Raw genomic sequence first — 26177 nt, forward strand, 5'->3', positions numbered from 1 at the left:
GCTCCGCGCGCCCCCTGCGCCCCCTGCCGGCCGGCCGGGAGCGCAGCCCCGCAGGCGCCGAGCCCGCCCGCGCGCCGCTCGCCCCCGGCCTCGGGAAGGGCCTCCGGAAGGGCCCCGGCGCAGCCTCGCTGTGACTCCGGCCCTCGGCTCCCGGGGTCTCGGACGGGGCCCGGCGGAGCCCCGACCGCTTGCTCCGGGCTCCGCGCCTCTCGACCGCCGGGGCCCACCTGCCCCTCGCGGTGCGGGGGCTGCGGCGCCCCCGGCGCGGTGGGAGCGGACGGCGCAGGCGCAGACGGGGCTCACCCCGGGCCCCGCCCCCCGCGGCCACCTGGTGACCCAGCGCCCGGCTCATGCGGCCCGCGCTCCCGGGGAGCCTCGGCCCACCCAGCACTTTCCCGCGGACTAGAGCCCGCCCATCTCCAGAGCCTGGAAACCTGTTTCCCAGAGATTTTTCAGGTTGTAGTTCAGGAAACTTGAAATGCAAATGGCCAGGCATCCTTCCAGCTCTTTGGTTAAAAAAAAAAAGAATTCTAGTCGTTCTGAATAATATCAGCTTCAGCTTACTGACGACTGCAGCCCAGGAGATTCCACCGACGCTCACATCACCGTTCCCTCTGAGTTAGTCTCTGCCTCACGAAGGAGGAGCTTGGGCCCTGAGAGGTTAGTTAGGACACTTGCCCCAGGACACACAGCAGGCAGGTGGAGGGTGGCCCATCTGACTCTGAAGCCTGTGGCCTGCCCGCGGTGCCCGGCCTCTCTGTCCTCACGGCCTCTCCTTGTCGGAGTCGTCCTCTCTGGGAGGCCAGGGGACCGGATGGCTGGTCCAGGGCCAGCCCAGCTCCTCTGAGAAGCTCCCAGCCTGCCAGGCGCAGCAGGTGTCAAACCATTCTTGCTGGCTGGGTTTGTACCTCACTCGCTGACCATCGGAACTGCGTCTGTCCACTCGGTCCTGGGAGGCGGGAGAGCGTGTGCCAGTGAGCCACGGATCCCCCCCAGCAGAAAGCCCGCCACTCTCCCAAGCGTGTTCTTAGGACATTTACCATCCGTGACTGGCAGGATATTTTGGTAAAACCGAGTTGTTGGTAGTAAAGATGGCTTCCTCAGGACAAACTGTGGTCGAACCCAAGTTCGTGTGACGCACAGTGAGGCCGAACAGAATTCGGAGCAGAGAAAGTTTCATTGCAGAGGCCAAGGAAGGAGAATGGGCGACTCACGCTCAAAAGGCGTAAGTCCCCGACAGTTTTCAGGGAAGGGTTTTTCTAGGCCAAACTGGGGGGAGGGCTGCACCTCCCCTTTGCCATTAAGCTGCATTTTGCGATTTTCTAAAATTAAAGGCCTTCAGTGGCGTGGGTGAACCCCTGAGAGACACGGGAGCACTTGCCTGGGTTTCGAGAGGGAGCTGGCCACTCAGCCCCACTCTGCCCCGGGCTCCTCCGGGCGTGTGCAGCCGGCCCTGTGGCCTTTCCCCGACCAGGGAGCCGACGGCAGGCCTGCGGACGGTTCCTGGCGCCTCCCGGCTCTCCCCGAGGGGGATGTGGGGAGAATCCGGGCTCTCAGGGACGCCTGAGGAAGGGGGGAGCCCTGCAGGGCCCGGCGGTGCTGCGGCCGCCCCCTTCCCAGGAGCGCAGAGGACACGGCGGGCCCAGCTCCCGTTCCCTCCAGAAGCAGCCTGGCCGCCGGAGCCGCCTCTCCTGCCGAGGACGGGGTGGGGGGGGGGGGCAGGGCCTGCGCCCCGAGCCACAGGCTTCTGCACCCGCGGAGGGCTCCTCTGTCCTTGCGGCCGCCCTCCAGCCCCGCCGCCTTCTTCCTCCCCCCACGCCCAGATTGTTCCCTGGTAGGAAACCCTGCTTGAGGGACTGAGCTGCGTCACTACCTCCCCCCCCCACCCCGTCCTAACTTACCGCCAGTGCCTCCCAAGGGGACCTAATTTGGAGGTCTTGTCTTCATCACCACAGATGAGCAAGTGAAGATGAGCTCGTTAGGGTGGGTCTTAATCCAGGGGGAGGGGTGTCCTCATGGAAAGGGGAAGCGTGGACACAGGCAGGCCCACAGGGGCGATGCCGTGTGATGGTCGGAGTTCTGCTGCCCCAACCAAGGGACCACGAGACGCCGGAGGGAGGCTTTCAGATCCCTCCCTGCAGCCTTCAGGAGCCCCGCCGACGCCCCACCCGGACTTTGGCCTCTAGAATCGGGAGAGCCCACGTTTCTGCTGTTTAAGCTGCCCGGTTTGCGGCACTATGTTATCAGCAGCCCCAGGCAACTAGCACCCCTGCCGTTCTTTTTTACAAACAATGCAACGGGAGTTCAGAAAGAGCAGCAGAGCAGCCGGTCCGCCGCCAGAGCGCGGGGGAACCACGCTCACCCCGATCCGGAAGGGCCGCCCACCAGGCCCGCTGCCACCCCTGCACCCCCTGCGCCGGGCCCCCTCCTGTGCCCGCCCCCCGCTCTCCTATTCCCGCCGGGCTGGGCCCCTCTGAGCGGTGGAGTCAGCAGGACGGCTCTGGGGAGAGGGTGAAAGGGGGAGAGAGAGAATCTTACCCTTCCAGGCAGAGGAGCTCAGCACTGAAACTCCTCGGTAACTGACTCTTTATACAAACGGAACTTGCAAGCGGTTGATTAGGTCCCTGAGCCTAGTGATTGAATAACTGAAGACACATTTGCCGGGTTTGTGCTGAAGTGCCCACAGCTGCGTGCTGTGAGATTGATGAAGCCTGAAGAGTTTTGCACGAGCCCGGGCGTTGCTGAGAGGCTGTGGCCCCGGAGCGGGGAGGCCCCATGCACACTGTTCATGGCCTTTGACTTGCACGGGGCTCCCCGGACAGCCTGCTGCCAGCTAGTGAGCTCAGTGAAGCTCCAGAGAAGCTCCAGCCCCTCAAAGTGCTCCCCCCGCCCAGAACAGCAGAGGGGCCGCCTGTGGGGTGGGATTCCCAAGGCTTGAGAGCAAGTGGTGGTCCCACCTCCGGGGGCAGCTCCCCACACCGTGTCCTGCCAGCTCCTTCTGTCCCCTGCTGCTCACAGCCCAGCGCTGGCCCTGTGCGGGGAGGGAGGACAGGACGCAGAAGAAATCAGCGCTTTCCCTGCCCCCAGGGGCTTGTCGTCAGGTGGGCAGGAGTCAGGCTCTATTTCAGGAAGATCCCCGGTGCCACTGAAGACACAGGGCCACGATGGAGAGTGTGGTTTTGTTAACCGCCCGTAACGCCTCCCTCTGCTGACATCCTCCGGCCCTAGAAGCCCCGTCCCTTTGACTTACCACATTAGCCACAATTAAGGGTCCCCGGCCAGGAATCTCACCACTTCTAAGTGGCCTGAGAAGGGATGTCACATGCTCTGGGGGCCCAGGCACATGTCCCTCCTTCTCTGCCGCCCCCAGCATGGAGCGCCCACCTTGTGACCCGGGAGTCTGCTTGACCTTCAGGGACCAGAGAGGAGGAAGGAGAGGACAGACAGGGGCCTCTGGAGGATGTCGTGGGAGCTGCCACGTGGCAGCCTTGGGGACTCCGGCTCAGGTTCTGCGGGGCCATATCATTCAGTGCAGTTCTTCTCAGACATGTGTGTGTTTGCGTGTGTACACGTGTACGTCATCGTCCTGGGGCTCAGGGGTCTACTTTACAAAGTGCCTGGTGGATTCTGATGTGCATCAGAGTTGAGGGTCTTTGATCTAGAGGGTGTGACCAGTTCAGGCTGTTCTGTTTCCAAATGTTGCTACCATACTTGTAGTGGCTTCAGAGCCCATCTGGGAAACATTAAAGACACAGCTGATACTGCTTCAGAGGATGCCTGGCAGGCTGATCCAATGAGAGATTTCCTAGAAAAGAGGCCTGAACTGAACAGGAATTGGAAGCATCCATGGATTTGTCATTTGCTCAGAATCTAGACCTTGACACCCTTTCCAGCAAGCCTGGTTCTGTGTTGGCCAGGGGCTGTGCTTGGGGCCCAGTACTGGTGCCCAGAGGAACGTGCTAGACCCAGGAGGGAGGCCTGGGCTTCGCTTATCATGAAAGAAAACAATGCAAGGGGAAAGCAACGTAGGGCTGTAGCTGCCTTGCTGTGTGATTTTGGGCAACTCCCTTGCCTTCTCAGGGCTTCTGATCCCCTGTCTGTGTAGTGTGAGTGATGAGATTCAGATGGTGAATGGCTTTTTGGAGCCTGTGGTTTGCAGAAGTGAGCCCAGGCCTCTCAGGACCAGCGCCCAGAGACCTGCCCGTCTAGACCCCCTGAGAAGCCCCACCCACGAGGCAGTGTCCCCAAGGCTGGGTCCTCTCCCTCCTACTTGCCCCCAGGGTCCCCACCTGCTCCTCGGCAGCTCTATTTTCTCTCTAGAATGCCTGCGTGAAGATGAGAACCACGTGTTACGGACTGAACGTGTGTCTCCCTCCCACCCCCATTCATATGTTGAAGCTCTAACTCCTAATAGGATGGTTCTTGGAGATGGGCTTTTGGGAGGTGATTAGGGTTAGATGAGGCTGTGAGGATGAGGCCCCCATGATGGGATTAGTGTCCTTATAAGACAAGGAAAGACCAGAGCTCTCCCCCTCTTTCTGCTGGGTGAGGACACAGCCAGAGGGTGGCCATCTATGAACCAGGAAGAGGGTTCTCACTGGGAACCTAATTTGCTGGCACCTTGAGCTTTAACTTCCAGCCTCCAGACCGTGAGAAATAAATTCCTGTGGTTTAAGCTGCCCCGTCTGTGGTGCTTTGTTCTGCAGCCCTAGCTGACTGATGCACACCCAAATCAGAGCAAGCAGAGTCTGCTTCCCCAGAGCCGGCTGGAGTGTGGGGGCCGACCACCCTCACGTGTGCTCCGCGGAGACTGAAGGCAGACGGGGGAGCGGAACAGCTTCTCGGTGGGAGAGGGGCCTCAGGGGTGCCCTGGGGGCTGGGGCAGGGCTCTCACTGCCTAGGGGATGTATTAGGTTTTCCCCAGTTGGTCCCAAGTTGGAAGCGGGGGCAGACATTAGGAAACTGCCAGATGCTGACCGAGTCCTGGCCGCCCGGGGCTGGTTGCTGCAGGTCGCGGGGCAGAGTTCTACGTGTATACACAGTCTGGACATCCTAAGTGTGTGTACCACGTGCTAACAGGCTTCCTGTTCCTTCCTCTTGATTGTCCTGGGAGCTCACAGCCACGTGCTGACAGAGGAGGCCCAAGGGCATCTCTGAAATATCCTTCCAGCCTCTCCTATGACACTGAGGTTTTTAACAGGGGCTTCGGGAAGGCAACTGATCCTTCACGAAATCATTTTTCTGGGACTGACAGGTCAGGCAAGAGAGGGAGGGGCAGCGTGTGTTCAGGCCAGGGGTACACACACGGCGCCCCTGTGAACGAGGCAGCTGTGTCCCAGGAGATGCCGGGAAGAAGGATGCCCCCGGGTTAGGGCTGTGCTCCCTGTACTGGGCTCTGGAGTTCCACAGCATCATGGTCTTATTAAAACATTTTAAAACTAATTAAAAATGGAAACAAGCAACCACAGTCACATGTGTCACACACTTCACCTCACACACACAGGGCAGGTGCAGGCTCCTGGCTCTCCCAAGCCGGCTTCCCACCGCGTGGCACTGGGGCGGTCCCAGGGATCAAGGCCAGTGTCTGCTTTCAGGGCCGGTCCTGGCAGAAGGCAGCGGGGAGGAGGTGGCCTCCTTCCTGGGCGAGTGGGGAGAGGCCGGGGCTGCTCGCGTGACCGCGGGTGGGAGGCTGACACACTGGGCTTGGGGTGAGCTCCGCTGCATCTGGCTTTTTCGTTCTATCTCCTCTGCTTCTTGATTCTTGGTCAAGAAGGGTGACAGCATTCAGCTGGGGTGACTGGACTGACAGCCAGTTTCTCTGAGGCAGCAGCTGCTTGATGGTTTGGAAGGGTTTATTTAACCAACCTCTCTGCTTTCAGGCTGGGTTACATCAGACTTACTGAATTAACAACAACAAAAGTGAGTGAATTTCCAACAGAGGCAGGTTTTTCTGAAGTTTTCTAGCAGGCAATGCAGTGGCCTCAACTGACAGCCAATTTTACTCTCAGTGTTAGGGAATACCTCTGTGGCTTCACCCTGAAACTTTTAAGACGAAACTCAAATTCTCTTTTCTGGTTGATTTGGGACTTTGATGTATTTGACTGGTCCTGTTCTTCCTACCATCAAGCCGCTGCTACCACAGATGCAGGCTTATGTGCTGCACACAGGCCCTTGAGGATGCATCAATGAGTACTTGAAAGACTTCTTGAACATCTGTACACTTTCTAAGGTGAGATGGTGGCGGATAAGCAAGAAAAGAGCTATCCAAGTGGTAAAATAATGTTTTATTCCACGGATGAACAAACACTACCATGCCACATCCTCGCTCCCTCCTGCCAGATCTTGTGGCCAGAGCTGGCCTCCCTTTTCAGACTGAGTTGGCTTTGCAGTCGGTCGAGCCCATTGAAATCGCAAAAGCATGGCCACGTAGCGCTGAGTGGTCCTGCCGGTCGGCACATTCACCCTTTTCCCAAACGGTGACGCATCCCCTGAAAAAAAATCCTGGGACGGAGATCTTCCAATCGAACTAAGTACAACTGACATTCAAAGCTTGTGTAGATGAAACCCAAACCCCCAAACACCAAAAGTGACATGGACGTATCTTCTCTGCTGATAAGAACGTCACGGAGCACCCTTCCCAGGGGGACCGGGAGCTGGAGAAATCCGAACGGACACTCAGGTTGTCAACAAGCTCCAGTGGAGATGACGGTCGTCAATGTATTTCCAACAAGCACTTGTAGAGAGAGCAGCTCAGCCAGGCTGTGAGCATGCAGGCAAAACACGACGAAAACCGGGCGGAGGGCAGGGGACGCGGTGCGACGCCTGACCGCATTCCCGTCTTTATATACAACGAAGTGAAATACACATGGGCTGCTGGCTGTGCACCTGGTCAGAGGATGTCTTACAAGGCTAGGGACATCGATGACACTGCTTGCGTGCGGCAGGGAGGGACAGAGCCACCCCAGGGCGGGGGTGACACCGGCGTGGGCCTCACTTGCCTCCAGGGTTCCTGTCACCCCAGCACACGTGACAGACCTGGAGGTGGAGTCAACACTTTGTCTGTTCATGTTTTTTAACCAAACGTCACCTGAAAAGACTTGACGGCTTATCAGGGAGGAAAAGGATGGGCCTAAGGGCACAGGGAGATGAACAATGCAAATCTAAGCCAGATCCTAATGCGGCCTGGTGGGAGACAGGTTTTCTTTATGACTTTTTTTAGTGAACAGTACTGGATGTTTTGTTCCCTCTCAGTGTTCTGAAATGTCTCCACAAAGTCTAAAGATGACGTTGAGGAGAGAGCAGTTAGTTACTTCTGATCCGTTTCTTTATCCAAACAAGTGCAAAGCCTACATACTGACTGAACGAAACAAAGCAAAACAAAGCAAAAAACAAAAGAGGCACAGCAAAGCAACCCCATGACCAGAGACAGTGTCAGGTAAAAACCATAGAAAAATACGAATTAATTCCATAAGGTTAACCATTAGCGTAGCTACAGTAACACTTCGTACAGCCCCTTAAAATGCAGAATCTCCTAATTACAGAAAGGAGCAAGCCAATCTATGGACAAGTACTGGGAAAATAATTGTGCTCTAGTTGGTCCATGGCGCGGTGGCGTCAGACGGGGTGTGACGCTCTCGAGTGAAGCGGAGGCCGGGTCTACACGCTCCCGCTCGCGAGCTCCGATTCCAGGCCCAGCTTCTGCACTGCCATCCATCCTTTGCTTTGCTCCTCGGGGAGGGGTCGCGGGGAGGTACCCGTCACGCTGTGGTGGCGATGGTTCCAGGCTCCGTGGAAGCCCTTGTGAGCGACGATGCATCTCCACCCGGGAAGGAGCTTGTTTCCGGGGCAAAGCTGCCTTCAGGACCAGAAACACGCATGCTGGGAAGGCGGCGCTCCCCGCCCGCAGCCCAGGCCCCCGAGGGAGAGCGAGGCGGGGTCCCCGGTCGGTGCCACCGTCCCAGGAGGCGCCAGGCTGTGCTTCGGGCTGGCGCGCTCAGTCCTCCTCCTCGTCCTCTTTCGCTGCGACTGCCGGGAGTTTGTCCTGGATCCGGAAGCACTCCACGAAGAAGCTGATGAGGGCTCGGTACAGGTGCTGTTGCAGCGGGGCGCTGCTGAAGTAGTGGCTCTCGTCCGGGTATATCTGCAAGAGAGGCGTGAGGAGTTACCCCCGTGGCCGCCCTCCGCGTGGGCTGGCGCGCCGGTGAGACTCCGAGCCCCACAGCCCGGGCTCCGCGCAGCCGGACTCTCAGCCTGGAGGGCATTTCAGGGCTGCTTCTCCTCGCGGCTTTGCCAGGTGGAGGGTGCCCTCAGCAAATCAGGGACGGAATCAGAAAACACATCGTTTAACGGACTCTGAATACCTCGCTTGCTCCGCTTGTTTGAATTTGCAACAGGGATCCAGGCTCGGGGATCACAGAGGCAGCGAGCGGCCCAGGCCTCCAGGCATCAGGACTCCCAAAGAAATGGGAAGAATTCCGTGCTGCCTCTATAGCCTTGGTGAGCGTGGGGAAACCCTCGCTCCCACGGGCACCTGCGTTTGACTCACCGTGTGACGTGCACAGGGGGCTTTCCTGGACCCCGGCGTCGAATGCAGATGACCTCATCATAAAATCTAGCTCATTGAGCTCTGTGAGAATTAAATGATGGAATACCTCTGAAATGCTTAGAACGAGACCTGGGACATAGGCAGGGCTGAAAAGATGGCAGCTAATCATTCCGTCCCAAGCCCGTGTTCTCTCCGTGACACCAGGCTGCTTCCTGCACTTTGAACCCTGTCTTCCTCTCATGTCTTCAGGTGATGACACCTACCTTTATTTTCGTATTTATGAAGGTGGTCATTGAGCTATTATATGTACCTCAAACATCAAATAGTACAAAGGGTTATAGAGCAGAACTACGTCTCCTCCTACCTGGGTCCTGGTCACCTGGAGCCCTCCCCTGGAGTTGTCACCTTTACAAGCTCATCGAGTATCTCAGACACTCGCCGCGCCTGCACAGTGTCCAGTGGGACCTGGGGTGGGTATTGCCCAGCACCTTGCTGACTTCACTTCGCCTGTATCTGGGGAGTGGTCCACACCGGCAGGCAGAGCTCTGCCATCGGACCTACCGCGGCTGCATGGCGTGCATACGACGTACTTAGCGTTGTACTGTGACCTGAGCGTTCTCAGAAGGAACTCCAGTGTCACGTGAACTAAGCCCCTCCCTCCGCGTTCGTCAGCACGCAAGCCGGCCTCCCTCCCTGCGGGAAGCGCTCCCCGACCGGCCAGCGCACACTGGCCCTGTACCAGACAGACACGCAGCAAAGCCAGGGCTGGGAGACAGAGGCAGGCAGCGCTGCCTTGCTCCAAGGGACAGGGCCCTGGTTGAGGAAGTCTCCCGTTTATCCTGAACCTGAGAAGACCACCGGGGTCACAACTGTCTCACCAAGTGAACCAGAGACCGGGAAGGAGATGGAAGAAGTTTCCAGAAGCAGCATCGTGCATCGCTGGAAAGTACCTACACTAGAGCCAGTGGGTCAGCACTTGATGCCAGTGAGGTCAAGGCTGTGAGTCGGGCTCTTGGGAAGGACAGTGCTCTCTAACTACTGCTGCACCACAGAAGGTTCTGGAACATCCAGCCAGTATTTAGCAGAGGTGTGCTCTCCGGGGGGAGGCTAGTGAAGCCCAGGCTGCGCTATCGGTGTGGGACAGCGGCCGCCTCTTCAGCGAGCATGGGGGTGCGGCTGTTGCCCCGCCTTTGCTCATCAGCCGGGGACGGGGGTGGGGGGGTGGGGGCGGTGGCGGAGCCTAAAGGGGCTTAAGCACAGCCTGAGTGCAGAACCGAGCCGCCATCAATCGGCAGAAAAAGAAAGCACTGCCCATCTGTCTGATCTGATGTGTCCCCGAGCATCTCCGATGGCCGAGACAGAGGAGTGTTTGCAGTCATGGGTGGCCGGGTACCACTCAGCTCCTCCTCCGTGGAAAGGCACGCGTGAGGCAGGGCAGGCGTGCAGCACTGTACCTGTAAGCTGTAATTCGCCTTCCCCTTAATGAGCTGCGTGATGAGTTCTGCAGTGTGCTGGAAATGGATTTTTTCTGTTTAAAGAAAAAAAGAGGAAAGCGTCAGAACCCGTAACACCACGGAGGGCGACGCTTTCGCCGAGGCGCCGTGGTCAGCGTCGGGGGCTCACCGTCGGCCGTCGCGTGGATGATCAGGAGCTGCTGCCCTTCCAGCGTGGACACCCGGTGCGCCACCTTGGCCATCTGCACGTGGGCGAGAGGGGGGTCAGCGCCCACCGCGGGGGGAGGGGATGAGCCCAGGGACCCTGACCTGGAGGGTGAGGGCCGTGCAGTGTGGCGGGCACAGTTCCTGGAAGCCCTGTGGAAGCTCTCAGGGGCCTGGGCTTTCCCAGCCTCAACCCCTTTTAAAGAGGAAGGGGAAAGGAGAAGGTCTAGGAAGCAGGGAGAAAGGGTCTCCTCCCCCTGCAGGTGGCCTGGGGCCTTCATTCAACTGCCGCCACTGGGAGGTGCTGCCCTGGCCAGACCGTCCCGTTGTCCGTGCCCGGGCTTCAGCTCTGAAGCCGCAGCCCGGCCGGCAGCAGACCTCTGGCCTCCTCAGGGCCAGTGAGGAGATGCGTGCGTGACGTCCACACTCGGCCGACCGACGGCGAGGACCAGGAGGTGGTGTCAGAGGAGCTTCCTGCTCCCCCATCAAGGGCTTCTTCTCCGGGGGCAGCAGCCGCCTCGGGGGCAGGGCGCCAGCGGCCATCCACACCCGAGCCTACCGACCCTGGGACGGACTCCTCCACCCTAAGCCGTCCCCACCTGCCGCCTTGTCCCTCCGGTTCCAGGGTGGGCAACCAGACCGATCTCGGAGCGGTCACGTCACCCCGGTGAATGACGCGGGAGGGAGAGAACACAGGCCGCGGGAGTTAAGAGGGGGCGGGGCCTGGGGGGGGAGGGAGGGAGCGGTTCGGAGACGAGGCTGGCCCGCGTCATCGTCGCCGGGTTCCTCGTGTTTGCCAAGTGGTGGCTCTGCCCCAAACACACCTCATACGCTCTGTTGTCAAGTCCGTGGAGGCCCAAGTACCTCTCGGAAAACGCAGACGCTGCGCAGAAGCAGAGGAGAGCGTTAGCCCTTGGCTCGGGGCCCCGTTGGGCTCCGGGGGCCGCCCTGGGGATGGGGCTGGGGGCCGGGGCCGGACTCCCTTCCATCTGCCCGGGGAACGTCTGCTTCTGAAGAAGCACCTCAACCTCGTGGGTCTTTACGGGGTTGCTCAGCCGGCGCCACAGTGACATTTAGACCTGCTAGTGCTGGTGGTGGGATTGCAGCACGACAGAAACCGAATTGATCTGATCCCGGAATGAACAGGATTCACACCCCGCCCCCACCTCATTTCAACGCCCAGAAGGGGGAACAGATACGAAGAGCAAATTTCCATCAGGGTTCCCTTATTTTCAGAAAGTGTCGGCTGCCTCCGCTCTGCCTGCCCCCTGGCTCAGGTCCAGGGTCTCGTGAGGACCCAGGCCGCCCCGTCAGGAAGTCTGGGAGCCCAGGGCACCGAGCTCCTTCTACAGGTGCAGGAAACCCTTAGTTAAGTCCAGGAGACCACGTGGGCTCTCCGCTGTCCCAGGCACAGTGACACATCAAGGTGCGGGGTTGGGCGCATTTGTGTGCACTCAACTCAGGCAGATTTGAAATAGCTTGATTAAAAACCCCAAGAAAGTCTCACTGAATTTGAAAAATAGAGAATATGTTACACAGATTCCCATGGGACAATAATTTTAAATTATTAAAATTTGGAATTAGGGGAGTTCCTGTAGGATTTTGAGTTGGAATGTGCATTGAGCACTTGCAAAAATCAGCACATCTGCGGTGAGCCTTTCGGCTGCCAGAGCCGGTGAGCTGCAGACGCGCCGGTGCCCCTGGACGGCTCCGCGGGGTCCACGGGTGCCGAGCTGGGGCGCGGGAGGGTGCGGCCACGGAGCGATGCTGGTTCCTCTGCCCCGAAGGGACCTCAGGCCTCCAGCAGGGCTCCGCACACCAGCGACCAGGAGCCCCCGGATTCCCCGTCAGCCTGGCTCAGTGCCGGCAGTTGGGGCCGGCGGCCGAGACTCCCTGCCGCCCTGACCCGAATGCCAGCTCCCAGCGCCCACAGAGAGGGCCTCGCCGACATTCAAAAGCAGGGTGACGTCAAAAAGCCCTCACGTTCAGAGAAAAGAAGCTGGCTGACCGGAGGGAGGACCCCCAGCAGTGCCCACAGAGCCACGTCCGTGCAGCTGCAGGCGGGGTCTGCCCGCCACACCGGGAGTCCGGCCGCAGAAAGCAGCTGGCAGGTGCCGGGGAGGCGGCGGGCGGAGGGCGGGCCAGAGCCACCCAGGCCCCTGGGCAGCAGCTCCCCCAGCCCTTCAACCGCCCGCAGACACCCCGCGCCGGACAGAGACCCAGCGCAGGGCCCCCGCAGCACTCGGGGTCAGAGAGGAGGGGCGGGGGCGGCCCGGAGTCCCCTTCCCTTCCGCTCACGCCACCCCCATCACTGCACGCACGAGCAGAGGCGCTGGGCGCGTTCTGGCTCCTGGGCTCGTGTGTCGGGAACGCGACCGAGGGGCGGCGGTGGGATGACCACTTTCCGAGCAAGTGGCGTGCACCCCTCTCCCCGCTCCCCCAGGCCCTGTCTGTGAGGTTCCACCGCGGGCCTCGCCACCCGGCGGGTTATCGGACTGGGAGCCGAGGGAGGGAGGCCTGGGGGCGGGGGCTGGGTGGGACCAGCGCCCGTTCGGGGCCCCTACCGTAGAGCTTGAAGTCTGTTATCGGGGAGAGCGCAGAGCCGCACGTGAAAACCGGGCCTTGATTCTCGCCCTTCGCTGGCAGGATGTAAGCGCTCAGGTACCCACCGTAATCCTGGGAACGAGCGGAAGACAGAGAGAGGGGCAGGAGCAAAGTCAGTAACTCACCCATGAGAACAGCCTCAGACAATGAGGTCAGTGGCTCAAGCAACCACTGTCATGTAGTTTGTTTTTTTAAAAAAATTTAACACTGAAAAATTATAAGGGAGGTAAGAAGATGAAAGCAAACGCCTTTCCAGCTCAATATAACGTGAGGCAAGTATCCCCCTCCTGGGCCTCGTGTTCGAGTGACACGAGAATGAAACGTGGCAGGGACTGTGGAGGGTGACTGGGGACCAGAGTGCGGCGTGTAGCGTGGGACGCCTGTCAAGCGTCTGACGCAGCGTTCCCTGCTGCCTCTCCCTTGCCTACAGGCAGAGCCAGCCCGTTTTCTGTGATTCTGAGGGCGGGCCCACGAGGAGCCAATCTCAAAGGGCTCCAGCACCGGTCGCCATGATGCTCAGCTCAGGGGTCTGCTCGGGACAGATGTCCGCACGTGTCGTGTACGTGGGTCAGTCCTTCCTTTCCTGTACTGCCCTTATTTGGGGCTGACATGAAAGACCCCAATTTCAATGTGAGCCTTCCAGAGAGAGTAAAGCATTACACCATATCTGCCGTGGGTGCTGGCTGGTCCAGATGCGCCTGTTTCCTGCAAGACCCAAAGGGAAGGGGGCGCAGATGTGATGTCTTGCTGAGCAAAGGTGGGCGGGGAGAGGAGCAAAGGCCCAGAGAACCAGGGTGTGGCACGGGGACTGTCAAAGGTGTGGGTGTGTGTGAGTGCGTGTGTGCTGAGGTGAGAGGGTGGCGTGTGTAGAACCCACATACCTGATGGAGACTGTCATGTCCATGCCATGCCAAACTCACTGTAGAATTAACTGTTTTTGATCAATGTATTTAAGTTTGTTATATTATAATAGTGCTCCTTCAGTAGAACAGGAATATCTTAATGACAATAAGAGTCTTTTTGGTTTCTGGCAAATAATATTCATGGTCAATGGAATCTCCAAGCCTTACCAGTCATTCTGCAGTTTGTTTTTTAAAATATGTTGACTGACAACATCAAATGCTGGTGAGGATGTAGAGCAACAGGAACTCTCATCCGTTGCTGGTGGGAATGCAACATGGTACAAACTCTATGGAGACAGTTTGGTGGTTTCCTACAAAACTAAACATCCCCTCACCATATGATCCCGTGACTGCACGCCTTGGTATTTACTCTAAGAAGCTGAAAACTTATATGCACACAAAAACCTGCACATGGATGACCACAGCAGCTTTGTTCGTAACTGTCGAAACTAGGAAGCAACCAAGATGCCCTTCAGCAGGCGAGTGGATGAGCTGTGGTGCATCCAGGCAGTGGACTATCTGGTGCTGAAAAGAGATGAGCTACGACGCTGTGGGAAGATCTGGAGGAACCTTAAATGCTCCGTGAGAAGCCATCTGGGAAAGGCGCCACACTGGGTGATTCTGTCGCTGTGACACTCCGGAAAAGGCACAGCCGTGGAGACGGTAGAAAGAGGAGTGGCTGCTGGGGGAGGGGAGAGAGCGGTGAAGAGGTGGAGCTCAGAGGATCTTCAGGGCAGAGACTGCTCTGTGCGACCCCGTAATGATGGAGACATGCCATCACACATCTGTCCAAACCCACAGAAGGTACAACCTCAAGAGGGATCCCCGATGTAAACTCTGGGTTCTGGGTGGTGATGAGGTGTCAGTGCAGGTTTGTCAACCGTAATGAAGGTGCCGAATGGTGGGGTTTAATAGTGGGGGAGCCCGTGCATGCTGGGGGGGGGGCAGGGGGAATTCTCTCAAGCGTGCTGTGAACCTGAAACTGCCGAATGCCTGTCAGCTAAAGGAATCGATGGCTTACTGCCTCGGAGGGGATGCAATCACAGAGTCCATGACCCTGTATCTAAGGCGCCATTCAAAGAGGCGGGGACCCATCAGGCAGAGTGGATAAGGGCAGCGACCAGCAAAGAGTACCACACACAGCCTCGGCCTGTCTCTGGGATGGGGCTGCAGGCTGCGTTCTGAAGGGCGTGTGGGCCCCTGTCCACACAGCACACGACGCCCCGGCAGCTGAACCTCCCACTTGTCCAGAAAGCCTCTTCGCCACTCCCTGACTCCTGCGTCTGTGTCCACAGGGACCTTTGAAAGGTCCAGGCGCTGGGGCCACGTTCAGGTGCCCACGTGGCAAGCAGCCAGAGGAGGGAGGCCAAGCTCCCAGGAGCAGAGGGCATGTTTGGGGAACAGCCGAGACTGGACAGAGGCCGACCCTGGGCCCGGGCGCCCTGCCCTGAGCCGTGGTCAGTCTGTGGGGCAGTAACTTTCCCATGGGGACGGGAGGTAAGAGCTGACGCCCCAAGTTACGCTGTAAGTGATCCAACTGGCTCTGAGCCTCGCAGGCCGGGAGTGGCCTCCGCCAGCACAGAATGAGCCCTAGGACTCAGCATCTAGGCTCTGATCCGTCCCCTGGGCCCTCCCTTTGCTTGCTGCACCTCCCGTGCGGGTGTGGGATACACAGCACGTGTGCTGGGACCTCCACAGGCCGATGCCTTGTCTCAGATGCACACAGCTCCCTCGAAACCCTGGGCTCAGAGGTGATGACATAACAGGTATCTATCTCTCCGGTTACCTGTTCAAACCTCCACCTGCCATGGCGTCACTGCGAGGCCCCTCTGCAGGGCCTGTTCTCTCAGAGGGAAGACGGGTCTGTGTCTATCTCTCTGTGCTCCTGCCTTGAGATCAAGAGCCCGCGGGTCCAGGCCACCTAGCAACGGGGGAGGGGGCCAGGGCGATAGGAGGTGGTCCTCCAGGGACCCAACTCCCAGCCACGGCCCCACCACACCCGGCTACAGCCCTCGGACGTGGGCCACCCCTGGAAGCGTCTCTGGTTTGACAGTTCAGGGCACGAACCTCCCCACCCCCTCCCTACCACGTAAGTGAACCTGCTAAATCAACGCGACTGCTGCACAGAGAGACCTACAGAAATAAAGACTCCTGCCTCCCCTTCTCTCCTGGGGCACCACCCCGAGAACCACGGCAGGCTCGCCTGAAGAGTAATCAGCAGCCTCACAGAGCGCTCCCACAAGGATCTGGCTTCTTTTTCCCTTTCCTTCCAGACAGTGTGAAAAAAACATTGATACATGAGCTGCTCAGATGAGGGCTCCCTGTGCTGGAGTCACTGAACATCTTGAGTTGTTTGCAGGGAGGCGGGTGGACCTGGAGTCTGCCGTGCAGAGTGAGGTAAGTCAGAGAGAGAAGAACAAATGCCGTATGCTAACACATATATATGGAATCTAAAAAAAAAAGGGTTCTGAAGAACCTAGGGGCAGGACAGGAATAAAGATGCAGCCGTACAGAACGGACCTGAGGACATGGGGAGGGGGCAGGGTAAGCTGGGACGAAGTGAGAGAGTGGCATGGACTTATATACACTCCTAAATGTAAAATAGATAGCTAGTGGGAAGCAGCCGCATAGCACAGGGAGATCAGCTTGGTGCTCTGTGACCACCTAGAGGAGTGGGATAGAGAGGGTGGGAGGGAGACGCAAGAGGGAAGAGATATGGGGATATACGTATACATATAGCTGATTCACTTTGTTATACAGCAGAAACTAACACAACATTGTAAAGCAATTATACTCCAATAAAGATGCTAAAAAAAAAAAGGCTCGCAGGCGGCCAGAGCAGAGATGTTCCCAGTGAATCAGGGTCAGGCCTGGGGGTGGTGCAGGTCAGGGCCTGAGCAGGGGGTGTGCAAACAGGGGCCAGCAACCTCACCTTCCCAAACACGGCCACGCGCGTCTTGTCAATGTACTGCTCCTTCAGCATCAACCTGCAAGGTCAAGGAGACGGGGGAGTTAGTGCACGCCACGGCTGAGTCGTGCAACCTTGGGGTCTAGAGCCGTGTTTTCCAACCATTTCAAGGATGAAAACCCCTAGTTTAATCAAAGGAAATATTGGAATTCTAATATCATTGGTCATTGCTTTTACTTTTTTAGTGCGCTGTATGCCCACACGCAAAGCTCAAAGCGCCCCTGCCATCACTGTGGGGCGGCCAGGCGTGTAAAGCTTGCTGGTTGAGAACCGGGAACGCGAAGCAGCAGAGGCTGTTCTGGAGACTCGCAGGCCTGCCTGGGTCCCCGTCTCCCTCACTTGGACCACATGACTCCCAGCCACCAGGCTCTGGGAGGGTCCTCCGGGATCAGCAGGGAGAAAAGGCTCTCCGGGTGCTAGTCGGCTTCGAGTCAGGGCACTGGGTCCCCTTCACCTGCAGAGTCCTCTGTCCCCAACTCCTGGGAGGGGTCCCTGTCTTGTACCTGTTTGGTGGCAGAATCACTCGTGCCTTGAGCCTCCTGCCAGAGCTCTGCCTTGGATGCCACCAGCTCGGCGCCCAGGCTGGCGCTGCCCGGTCCTGCCTTGTCCCTGCCCGCACCTCACTGCTCTCCTCGTGGTCCCTTGTTTCCCCCCCAAAGTGGCTGGAATCTTTCTGGGTTCTGGACCCTCACTCGGCAGCAGGAGTCCTGCCACCTGCTGGCCAGTAACTGGCTTCTTTCTGAGTCTTCCTGCTGCCTCTCTCCATCTGTCACCACCACGAAGCCTCCTTCCCCCAGCTTCCTGTCACCCCAGTCTGGGTATTGCCCGGTGATTACTTTCTTGCGTCTGCTGTCTGGAGCTACCCCATCCCCTCTGACCGCCCTTCTCAGCCTGGGGGACTGTAATAAACCTCCGGGTCCTTGGCCCTGAGAGTGCCCTATCCTTCTCCAGCCAACTCTCCAAGGACGCCCACGTCCTGGGACCCGGCCTGCCCTTCATGGTTGGAGCAGCGCTTCTATTATGATGTTGGAAGCAAACAGACCCCGTTCCTGGGGGTGGGAGGGGCGAGAGGGCGGGTCCAGCGCGGAGCAGCAATTGTCCTGACTTCTCACGATGATACAAATTCAGGTGACTTTTGTACTTTTATTACAGTTGGCCCTCCGTATCCACAGGTTCCACACCCACAGATCCAACCAACTGCGTACTGAAAATATTGAAAAAAAAATCCAGAAAATTCCAAAAAGCAAAACTTGAATTTGCCGCACCTTGGTAACTATTTACACAGCATTTACATTGTACTTACAACTGTCTACATAGCATTTACACGTAGGGGGCATTATAAGGGACTGAGAGATGTGTGTATCTTAAGAACCCAGGAGGATGTGTGATGGTTATGTGCATATGCTCCACCGTTTTACAGAAGGGCCTTGGGCATCCGAGGACTGTGGTACCCACGTGGGTCCTGGAACTGGTCCCCAAGGATAACGAGGGCCAACTGTGTATTCCTGTTTATTTTAATATAATGAGTTTCCCCAGAGTATTTGTGGAAAATTGATGATTCATGCATGTTCATTCTGTGGATTGATCTGTTTGATTCCATTTCAGAATACTAGTGAGAACAAGAAAACTGGCCCTACTACCTTCCCCTCCTCCTCGTCCTCGTCCCCCCACCCCTCTTTCCCATCCATCCCTTGAGTGTGTGTCATCTGTAAGCCTCAGTGCCAAGTCTTAGGGACAAAGGCTAATTCACAGGCCTTATTGTCAGAAGCTTCCACTCTCAGAGTCAGGCTATCTTGTGTTCAATTCCTGCTCAGCTACTAAGGGGCTGTGGGACCTTCAGACATGTCACTGAAACTTTCTGGGGAGAAAGAGAACAGGCTCCAGACGCTGGGACACCAGGCTCAGGGCGGGGTGAGGTGCAGGATTGCAACAAGCAAGCCAACTGCGAGTCTGCATCCTACACGGGCCTCCCTCGGCCTCTCCCAGATGCAGGTACTCGGGAATGGGATGCCCAGGCTGGAGAAGCTGACCGCCCCTGCAGAGGATACACACCGTATCAAGGGGTGTGGGTCTCTCCAATGAAGAGCTGGATGCCCTCCACCACCCGCGGTAAAGCCCACCTGCCAACAGCTCACCATCTGCACACAGAACTGGCACCCCGGTTAGTACCTCTCTTATGAATGAAGAGGCAGCCAGGTTTCATCAGAAATGCAAAGAATCTTCCAGATGAGAGAGTCCAAACCAAAACCCAAACAACAACAACAACAAAAAAACCCCAGAAAAATTCAGGAATCCAGAGGGAACAGAGATAATTCAGTGAACAGAAGAAAATCGTCCTAATATATCTAGAAAGACAAAAAATACTGAACCAATCAGACAAGAATAGTATGCTCTTGGATGAAGAGAGAAGGCTAGGGAATCTGAAGTGTCATGTCTGAAAATAAACATTCAACAGAAAGGCTGGAATATAGGAGAGAAAAGGTATGATGAAAATAAGCCGGAAGCACCAAAATAGTACAATAAAAGTTTCAGAAAGAAACAACAGAGAAAAGAGAAATTATCAACACATTATAGTAAAAACTTTCCAAGACTGAAGAACAATTATTCCCCAGATTGAAAAGTCCCACATCAATGGCTGAAATTTCAGGGTACCAGGATTAAAGACGTCCTTCTTCTGAAAAGGAGAAAGAAGCAGGCCATCTACAAGGATCAGCAGATAGAATGACATCGTTTTTCTCACCAGCAACACGTGGTGGACGATTCCAGGGCCTTCTAGATAGAAATTATTTTCTTTGTAGATTTTATATCTAGATAAACAATAATTTCAAATGTGGGAATAGAATAAAGACATTTTGAGATGCTTTCTAGATATATGAAGGAAAAAGTAAATAAAAAGGGAGACATATATCTGTTGCTCTTTGGCCCATGACCCAGGGTGTGTGCAAAGGAGCCAACACAGGAGAGTTGTGAAAAGGGCCTCAAAAGTGACCCTATAGACACGTGGTCCATGTGGACCAGAAGGAAGGGGACTCCAGCGCAAGAAAAGAACGCTGGTGCTGACAGATTACCAGTGCGTGTGAGCATCTGGGAAGAATATGAACAGGAGCCCGAGCGGCACGCAGGAACAACTGGGAGTGTTGTGAGCAGGTACCAATACATAGAAAGTTACCCAGATGAAAGACAAAGCAACACTTCAGGAAAAATTAAGTGATGTAAAGGAGAGCAGGGCACGAAGAGACCCCCGGGGTCTGAGGTCAGCACCGTTTACGTAGTGAGCCTGCGCCTCAGACTGTGGATCTAACCAGGCAGTTGGTGTTAACAGTTCTGGGACGATGCTGGTACAGAGCAGCTAAATCCTCACCTGCGACAACAGGAAGTCCTGTGATGAGAAATCGCGACGTGATGACACCTGCGCTCAGAAGAGCGGAGATGGACGCTTGATGAAGGGGATGATGCGGCTGAGGGTGGTTGTCTCCGGGAAGCAGGGCTGGTGAGGGGTTGGGTGAAGGGCAAGGGAATTTGTGTGGATCATTTAGGCCTTTGTTATGGGTTGAATTCTGCAAAATATGTTGAATTTCTAATCCCTCAAACCTCGGTATGGGACCGTATTTGTCAACAGGGTCCACTGCAGATGTAATTAGTAAGTTAAGATGAGGTCACACTAGAGTGACTCGTGCCCTTGTAAGAGGAGAAGAGACACAGAGACCCAGGGAGGACACGGCCACTCGAAGATGCAGGATTGGAGGGGCGCGTCTACAAGCCAAGGATTGCCCGCAACCACCGGGGGCTGGAAAAGGCGAGGCAGGGTCCTCCCCTGCAGGTGTCAGAGAGAGTGCAGCACTGACCACACCTTGACTTTGGCGTTCCAGCCCTAGGAAACTAACACAACACTTTAATACTTTTGCTTTTCAAAAACATTGTGCAGGTATCATAGGATAGCCTGGCAGACTTCAAGTCACGTCTCCAGGCTTAGGAGTTAGAGGTGTGTGCAGGTGCATGCACACACACACACACACACACACACACACACTCACACACAGCCTAGGTTGACCTTCAAAGCACGGCAGGCATGCCTACACATGTGGAACCATTGAATACGTTTCTTCAAGTTTCTGAATCCTCTTCTCATGACCCAAATCCCTGATACACAGACGTGCGTCTGGGAATGTCTGGTGAAATGGTCAACCTGGCCCCATGAGGATTCTGCCCCACGGCCTGAGGTCCAGACCACAATTGCTGGGATCATGTAGCAGTCTGCGGAGACCACGGAGCATGGAGTGAGCCACATGAACCTCAAAGGGCATGGGGCCGGGGTCTCAGGCGCCATGCCAATTCATAAAATATATCAGATTTTTATTCTCAGCTCTACTTCCACATTCGCAGGCAGCCTCTGGTCTCCGGCAACCCCTTCATTTAATTACCTGGCGATTCACTTCCTGATCTAAAAACCACAGGCCTTGGTAATGATCCTCATTTGTAAAGTACTCAGGAGTCTCCCAAGGAAAATAGTTTTTTCCAATATCAAATATTGTTATTATCGTGTTGCTGTATTTCCACTCATCAGCCGGGCAGTTCCTGCGTGACGGCTGTTTCCGGGTGAGCAGTGGAGCCCCGAGGCGGAGGAGCCCGATGCAGGCGTGGGAGGTTCCACCACTGGGACGCTCCGCGGCGCGGCGAGACCCCGGCGTCCCTCTGGGTGGAGCAGCCGCTGAGCTCTGCCGCACGCCAGGCTTCGCAGAGGCCCCGAGGGAGGACGGGGGAGGCTCCAGCCTCCAGAGCGCGTCTGGGGGACGTGGGCTGACACCCTGCGAGCAGTGCTCGCACCTTCCAACCTTCCACGGGTCCCCACCGCCTCAAGCTGTCCCCGCCAGTGACCGGCATGGGGTCCTCCGAGGCCTGCCTCAGCTTGGCAGAGACGCTCAAAGCCCAGCTGCCATGGGAAGCCCGCTCTCTGTGCCCCGTCCTTTCCCGTGTCAGAGCCCCTGCTGCGCTCTGGGCCCCGCATCCTGCACAAACACACCTTCTGCACGTCTAAGTGTGTGTTGGCACTGCTTCCTGGGGGCCCACGCTGATGCAGGTGTCGCGGACCACACAGCTGCTCTCAGCACCTTCAGAGTCAGGGAGCCTCACAGCCAGAGACTTGGTGGGGCAACAAGGAGGGGCCAGCGGGAGGAACGTGGTCAGCACATTTGTCCTGCCCTCTGCGGGGGGCAGCAGAGCGCTGTGAGGGACACAGAACTCACCGCCCAGCTCCACGTCCATCTCCGTATCTATTCACTTACAGATCTCGCTGACCCTGCTGCAGAAATGCTTCCTCCACGGCATGGTGCTGCCCCTGCCTGGCCTCAGCCCCAGCGTACCCCCCCATCGATCCCCTGGATCTTCCTAACCCCGCCCATGCCTTTGAAGACATACACGTTATTTCTCTCTCCTTAAATCACCCCATTTGAATGTTTCCTTCCAGGACTCTGACCCATAAAACCTGCTACAACGCTACCAGCATCACGGTTCTGAAAGATAAAGGTGGCCTTGTCACCCCCTTGCTAAACTCCCCTGAGAGACCTCTGCTACTGGGAGGGCAGGCGGCAGCTCTGGAAGATGGTGTGGGAAAGTCTCAGCCCACCCCACGTCTCCAGGCGTCCCCTGGCCCCAGCACGGCCCACACTGGGCTTACTGGGGGCCCTGGACCTCATGCGCCTTTGTGTTACCGGGACTGTTGCTCACAGCATCTCGTCTGTGTGGAATGCGCACTCGCACTGCCGTGGGCAAATCCCCACCACCCTTTGAGGTGAGGTCTTGGCAGAAAGCCACCTCCCCCTAGAAGCCCCTCCAGGCAGGGCTGTGCTCCTCCGCTCCCAGACCACCCGTTCGCATGCCCTCGGCCTGGGAGGGACATGCTTGGCAGCTGTGGTCGGGGGAGACCCCCTGGGCTCCAGGACTTCCTCCAGGTGATGGAGGACGTTGGGACAACTGCCCGGGGGTGGGGAGCTTTGGGGAGCTACGGTGGGGGGCTGGTCTCAAGGTCTCTTAAACTGAACAGACTGGGGCAGTTCTTTCTAATGAAAATACAGACCCAGATCCTAGATATCATAGAGTTTTCCATGGCTTGAGACACTTGGGCATCAGCTTCCAGAGAAGCTCTGTGTGGCTGCTGACGGCTGTAAGGCCTGCGAAGGTTTGTGTTCCTGTTCCTGGAAGCCTCAGTGGCTTAAGAGCTGACATTATTTACCGTTGTTCTGGAACAGGTTCTGCCCTGTTTCTGAACAGATGGCCGATCAATCCCTTATTTTTAGAAACACCGTGAGTGTGAAACAGCCTGTGCCCTCTCGTCCCCTGCTCAGAGTGGGGCGGCCACACCAGCCAGGCTGGCAGGATGTCTGAAGGACGCCGCGTCCTACCCCAGGGCCTCGGGGGGCCCGCGAGGACTCCGGGCTTCCTGGGAGGAGTCAGAGCAGGGCGGCAGGTGGGGAAGGACGAAAAGAGGGGGGCTCCGAGGGAGGGGGCTCTGCGGTCATCCTTGTCCCATGCCCCTCCCGAGCCTGACCTGGGCCCACGTGCTTCTCCAGAGGGCTCCCTGTGGCCCACGTGCCGCTGCTGCCTCTCCTTCCCCGGCTGTGCTGTCACCGCCCTTCCTTCCTCCCACCGGGTCTCGGGGGGTTGCCCCCACTGCCCCTGGGTGATGCTTCTGGGTTCTGGAGTTGGCAGGGAGACAGAAGGAGAGTGTGTTGGGTGCCCCTGGGGAGGCTCCTCCCTCCCTTCCTGGACGTTTCTGGAAGTGGCTCAACCTGCTGGCAGTGCTCTGGCAGCCGTCCTGTGAGCGTGAGGAGAAGAGGCTCAGCACAAGGCCCTGTGCTTGGCTGGGCGGAGAGACGAGAGAGCCGGGCCTTCAGGGGCACCGTCGGGTCCCTGAGCAACCAAGCTGAGGCCTGACGTCCCCCTGGACTTCCAGCGCCAATACAGTGTCGTGTTTTTAAAGCACATTTAACATTGTGTGTGTGTGTGCGCGTGTGTCTGTGCTGTTGTTAACTTCCAGGCAAAAGCATCCTGACGGGCGCGCCTTCCCAGACTCTTGGGTCCTCAGCCATCTCTCCCAGCCCTGTTCTCTGCCTGTAGCACATGCCGGTCTGATCGGGTCGCCTCTCTTCACCAGCTCACGACTCCCTTGAGCAGAGTGGGCCATTCGTTCATGCACTCATGGTTTCATCCACTTAGAAATTATTTACTGAGTACACACCACGTGCCATCAATCTTTTTAAAAACAAGAGAGAAAATGTTCTGAAAAGTCAGTAAAGTGAAATCTTTTAAACCTGCAGAGCATACAGTCATGATGACAGATGGGATGCAGTGTCCAGCTTTCTTACAGCCCTTCAGTCAACACTTACTCATCTGGGCGCCGTATGCCGCCCTTTCCAGATGCCCAGCGTCCACCATCGCGCACCCCGATTCACAATGAGGATGACAATCGTGCGACATGCCCTTCTTGTCCCTCCGAGCGCCGGAGTCTGTGGGTCTGGCTGCATCTCCCGGGTGAAGTCACGTTTGGCCCTACTGTCCGCTGTGCCGTCAAACTGTGAAAACTCTATTTCTACAGATGCACCTGCAGGCCAGTTAGTCGGGCACAGGTTCTTGATGTCTCTTCTTCCGGGGCAACAATAAAATTCAATCGATAACTTTGAGCATCGGTCCCCTGCACTAAGCCCCTTTCTGTCTCGGTGACACTCTATCAGTCCTGCTGCCTCGGTGACAGGGATGTGAAGAAACCAAGGGACGAAACGTGCCCGTCAGCGGGGCTGAGCGGGGGTTCTGACGTGCCGCCTGGAAGCGCAGGGGGTCCTTCCTCGGGAACGCGGTGACCCGCCGTGTGGCCCCAGCCCCACTCAGTCCTCGCTCTCTCGCGCCCCCAGCCCGGCTCTCCCCCCGTGATCAGCGGCCAAGGTCCACAACCACAGCACGCCCACGTCACGGTCTCTGCACCCGGTTTCCATCAGCGGAACGGACAGGCCACCGAGCTATGTGATAGCGAGGATACAAGTCTTTGGGAGAAGATTACTAGCAGGAATTCAGTGCGGAACTGCCCGAAGACTTTGTAAGTACGAGCAAATCGCAGGTGAAATGTGTGTTGACAAGAAACACGCGTCTGGAGAGGACCACGGCGCAGCCCAGGTAGGAGCTGTGGCCGCCCCGCTCCCCACCTCCCCCCGCTCCAGCGGCGCCTCCGGGGTCCTCACCTCACAGCCTCCATCTGGTCCTTCTCCTCCAGCGAGCCCAGCCTCCGCTTCACCTCGTGCAGCAGCTTGGTCCCTTGGAAGCCGCTGCCGCGGCCGTCGCACTTGACCACCACGGCCCCGTGACTGCTCACCATCACCGTCTCCCAGCTCACCTCAAACTTCTCGGCCACGCTCTGGCTCCCCGGGGCGCCATCCCTGGAAAGACAGGCCAGGCCTTGGCACGTGGCTTGCAGCAGCGGCTGGTCCAGCCGACATCAGGTCCCATGATGCTCCCCTAGGGGCTGGCTGTGCCCTCCCCGGAGGGCGCCCGCGACCCCGGCCCCACGCCCGGCTCCACACCTCTGCACACCCGGAGGGCGATGGGGAACCTGAGCTCCCAGGGCCACCCCGAGCACAAGGCCACCGAGGGGCATGTTCTCGGGGACAGGAACTTGGAAAAGTCCTTCCACGTCCCCCCTTGGTTTGCCTCCCCACACGGCCTGACTCGGCCTGCCCTTCCTGAGTTCAGTTTCCCAGGCTGCCGCCTTGGTCCCCATCACGTGTTGCTCCTTCCGGCAGCACCTGGTTTGAAGGAACCCCTCCTTTCGGGTTCGCCCCGGAGCAGAGCCTGCGGCTGACCTGCGCGGCCTTTCCGTCTGCTCTCCGCGGGGCAGCCTGTGCACCGCCCCCCGCAGAGTGTCGCCCAAGCACTTAGCTGGGTGGGGTGTGGGTTCCCTTGTTCTCGTGGCTTCCCTGTTTCCCGCCTGGGGACACGACCGTGTGAGCTCAAGTCACCCACGGCGCGTGTTGTCACCCGGGAATCGGCCAGAGCTGCCGACGGGCCTTGCAGATGGGGACACGGCTGTGGAGCGTTTGCTAGCACTAACGGGGGTGGGGAAGCATCTAAGTGACTTTCCTTCTGTGAGCAGGAGGGACGGCCAGCACCAGGCCCAGGGCGCTCAGAACCGGCCACAGACGCACCGCCCATTCTGAGGCTGGCCGCCCCTCCAAGGCCACAGCTACTACTCCACTGTCATCCCGGCCTTCTGCCGGGACAGGAGTGCAGGCAAGGGGTGTGTGTATGTGTGTACTGGTGTGTGGTGTGTGTGTCTGTGCTGTGTACACTGGTGTGTTGTGTGTATCTGCTGTGTATACTGGTGTGTCGTGTGTGTGTGTATATATGTGGGTGTGGTATGTGTATGTGCTGTGTATACTGGTGTGTCGTGTGTGTGTGTATGTGCTGTGTATACTGGTGTGTGGTGTGTGTATGTGCTGTGTATACTGGTGTGTGTG

The 26177-nt window shown here is 57.5% G+C and overlaps 1 protein-coding gene across 4 annotated transcripts in view; it reads right to left on the reverse strand.

Annotated features, from left to right (window-relative positions):
* Positions 1 to 6269: 6269 nt before the first annotated feature.
* DPP6 (dipeptidyl peptidase like 6) overlaps positions 6270 to 26177 on the reverse strand; it is a 977175-nt gene continuing 957267 nt past the window's right edge. For all 4 annotated transcript variants that reach the window (XM_007165456.2, XM_057550287.1, XM_007165455.3 and 1 more), the window contains exons 20-26: positions 24906 to 25100; positions 16642 to 16696; positions 12768 to 12879; positions 11028 to 11086; positions 10169 to 10241; positions 10000 to 10073; positions 6270 to 8140 (exon numbers count right to left, since the gene is read on the reverse strand). In XM_007165456.2, coding sequence (XP_007165518.1) covers positions 7994 to 8140; positions 10000 to 10073; positions 10169 to 10241; positions 11028 to 11086; positions 12768 to 12879; positions 16642 to 16696; positions 24906 to 25100 — 715 coding nt within the window. In that variant the 3' untranslated portion in view covers positions 6270 to 7993. The remainder of the gene's footprint in view (positions 8141 to 9999; positions 10074 to 10168; positions 10242 to 11027; positions 11087 to 12767; positions 12880 to 16641; positions 16697 to 24905; positions 25101 to 26177) is intronic.

Source organism: Balaenoptera acutorostrata, chromosome 7 (genome assembly GCF_949987535.1).
Source record: "Balaenoptera acutorostrata chromosome 7, mBalAcu1.1, whole genome shotgun sequence".
NCBI lineage: Eukaryota > Metazoa > Chordata > Mammalia > Artiodactyla > Balaenopteridae > Balaenoptera > Balaenoptera acutorostrata.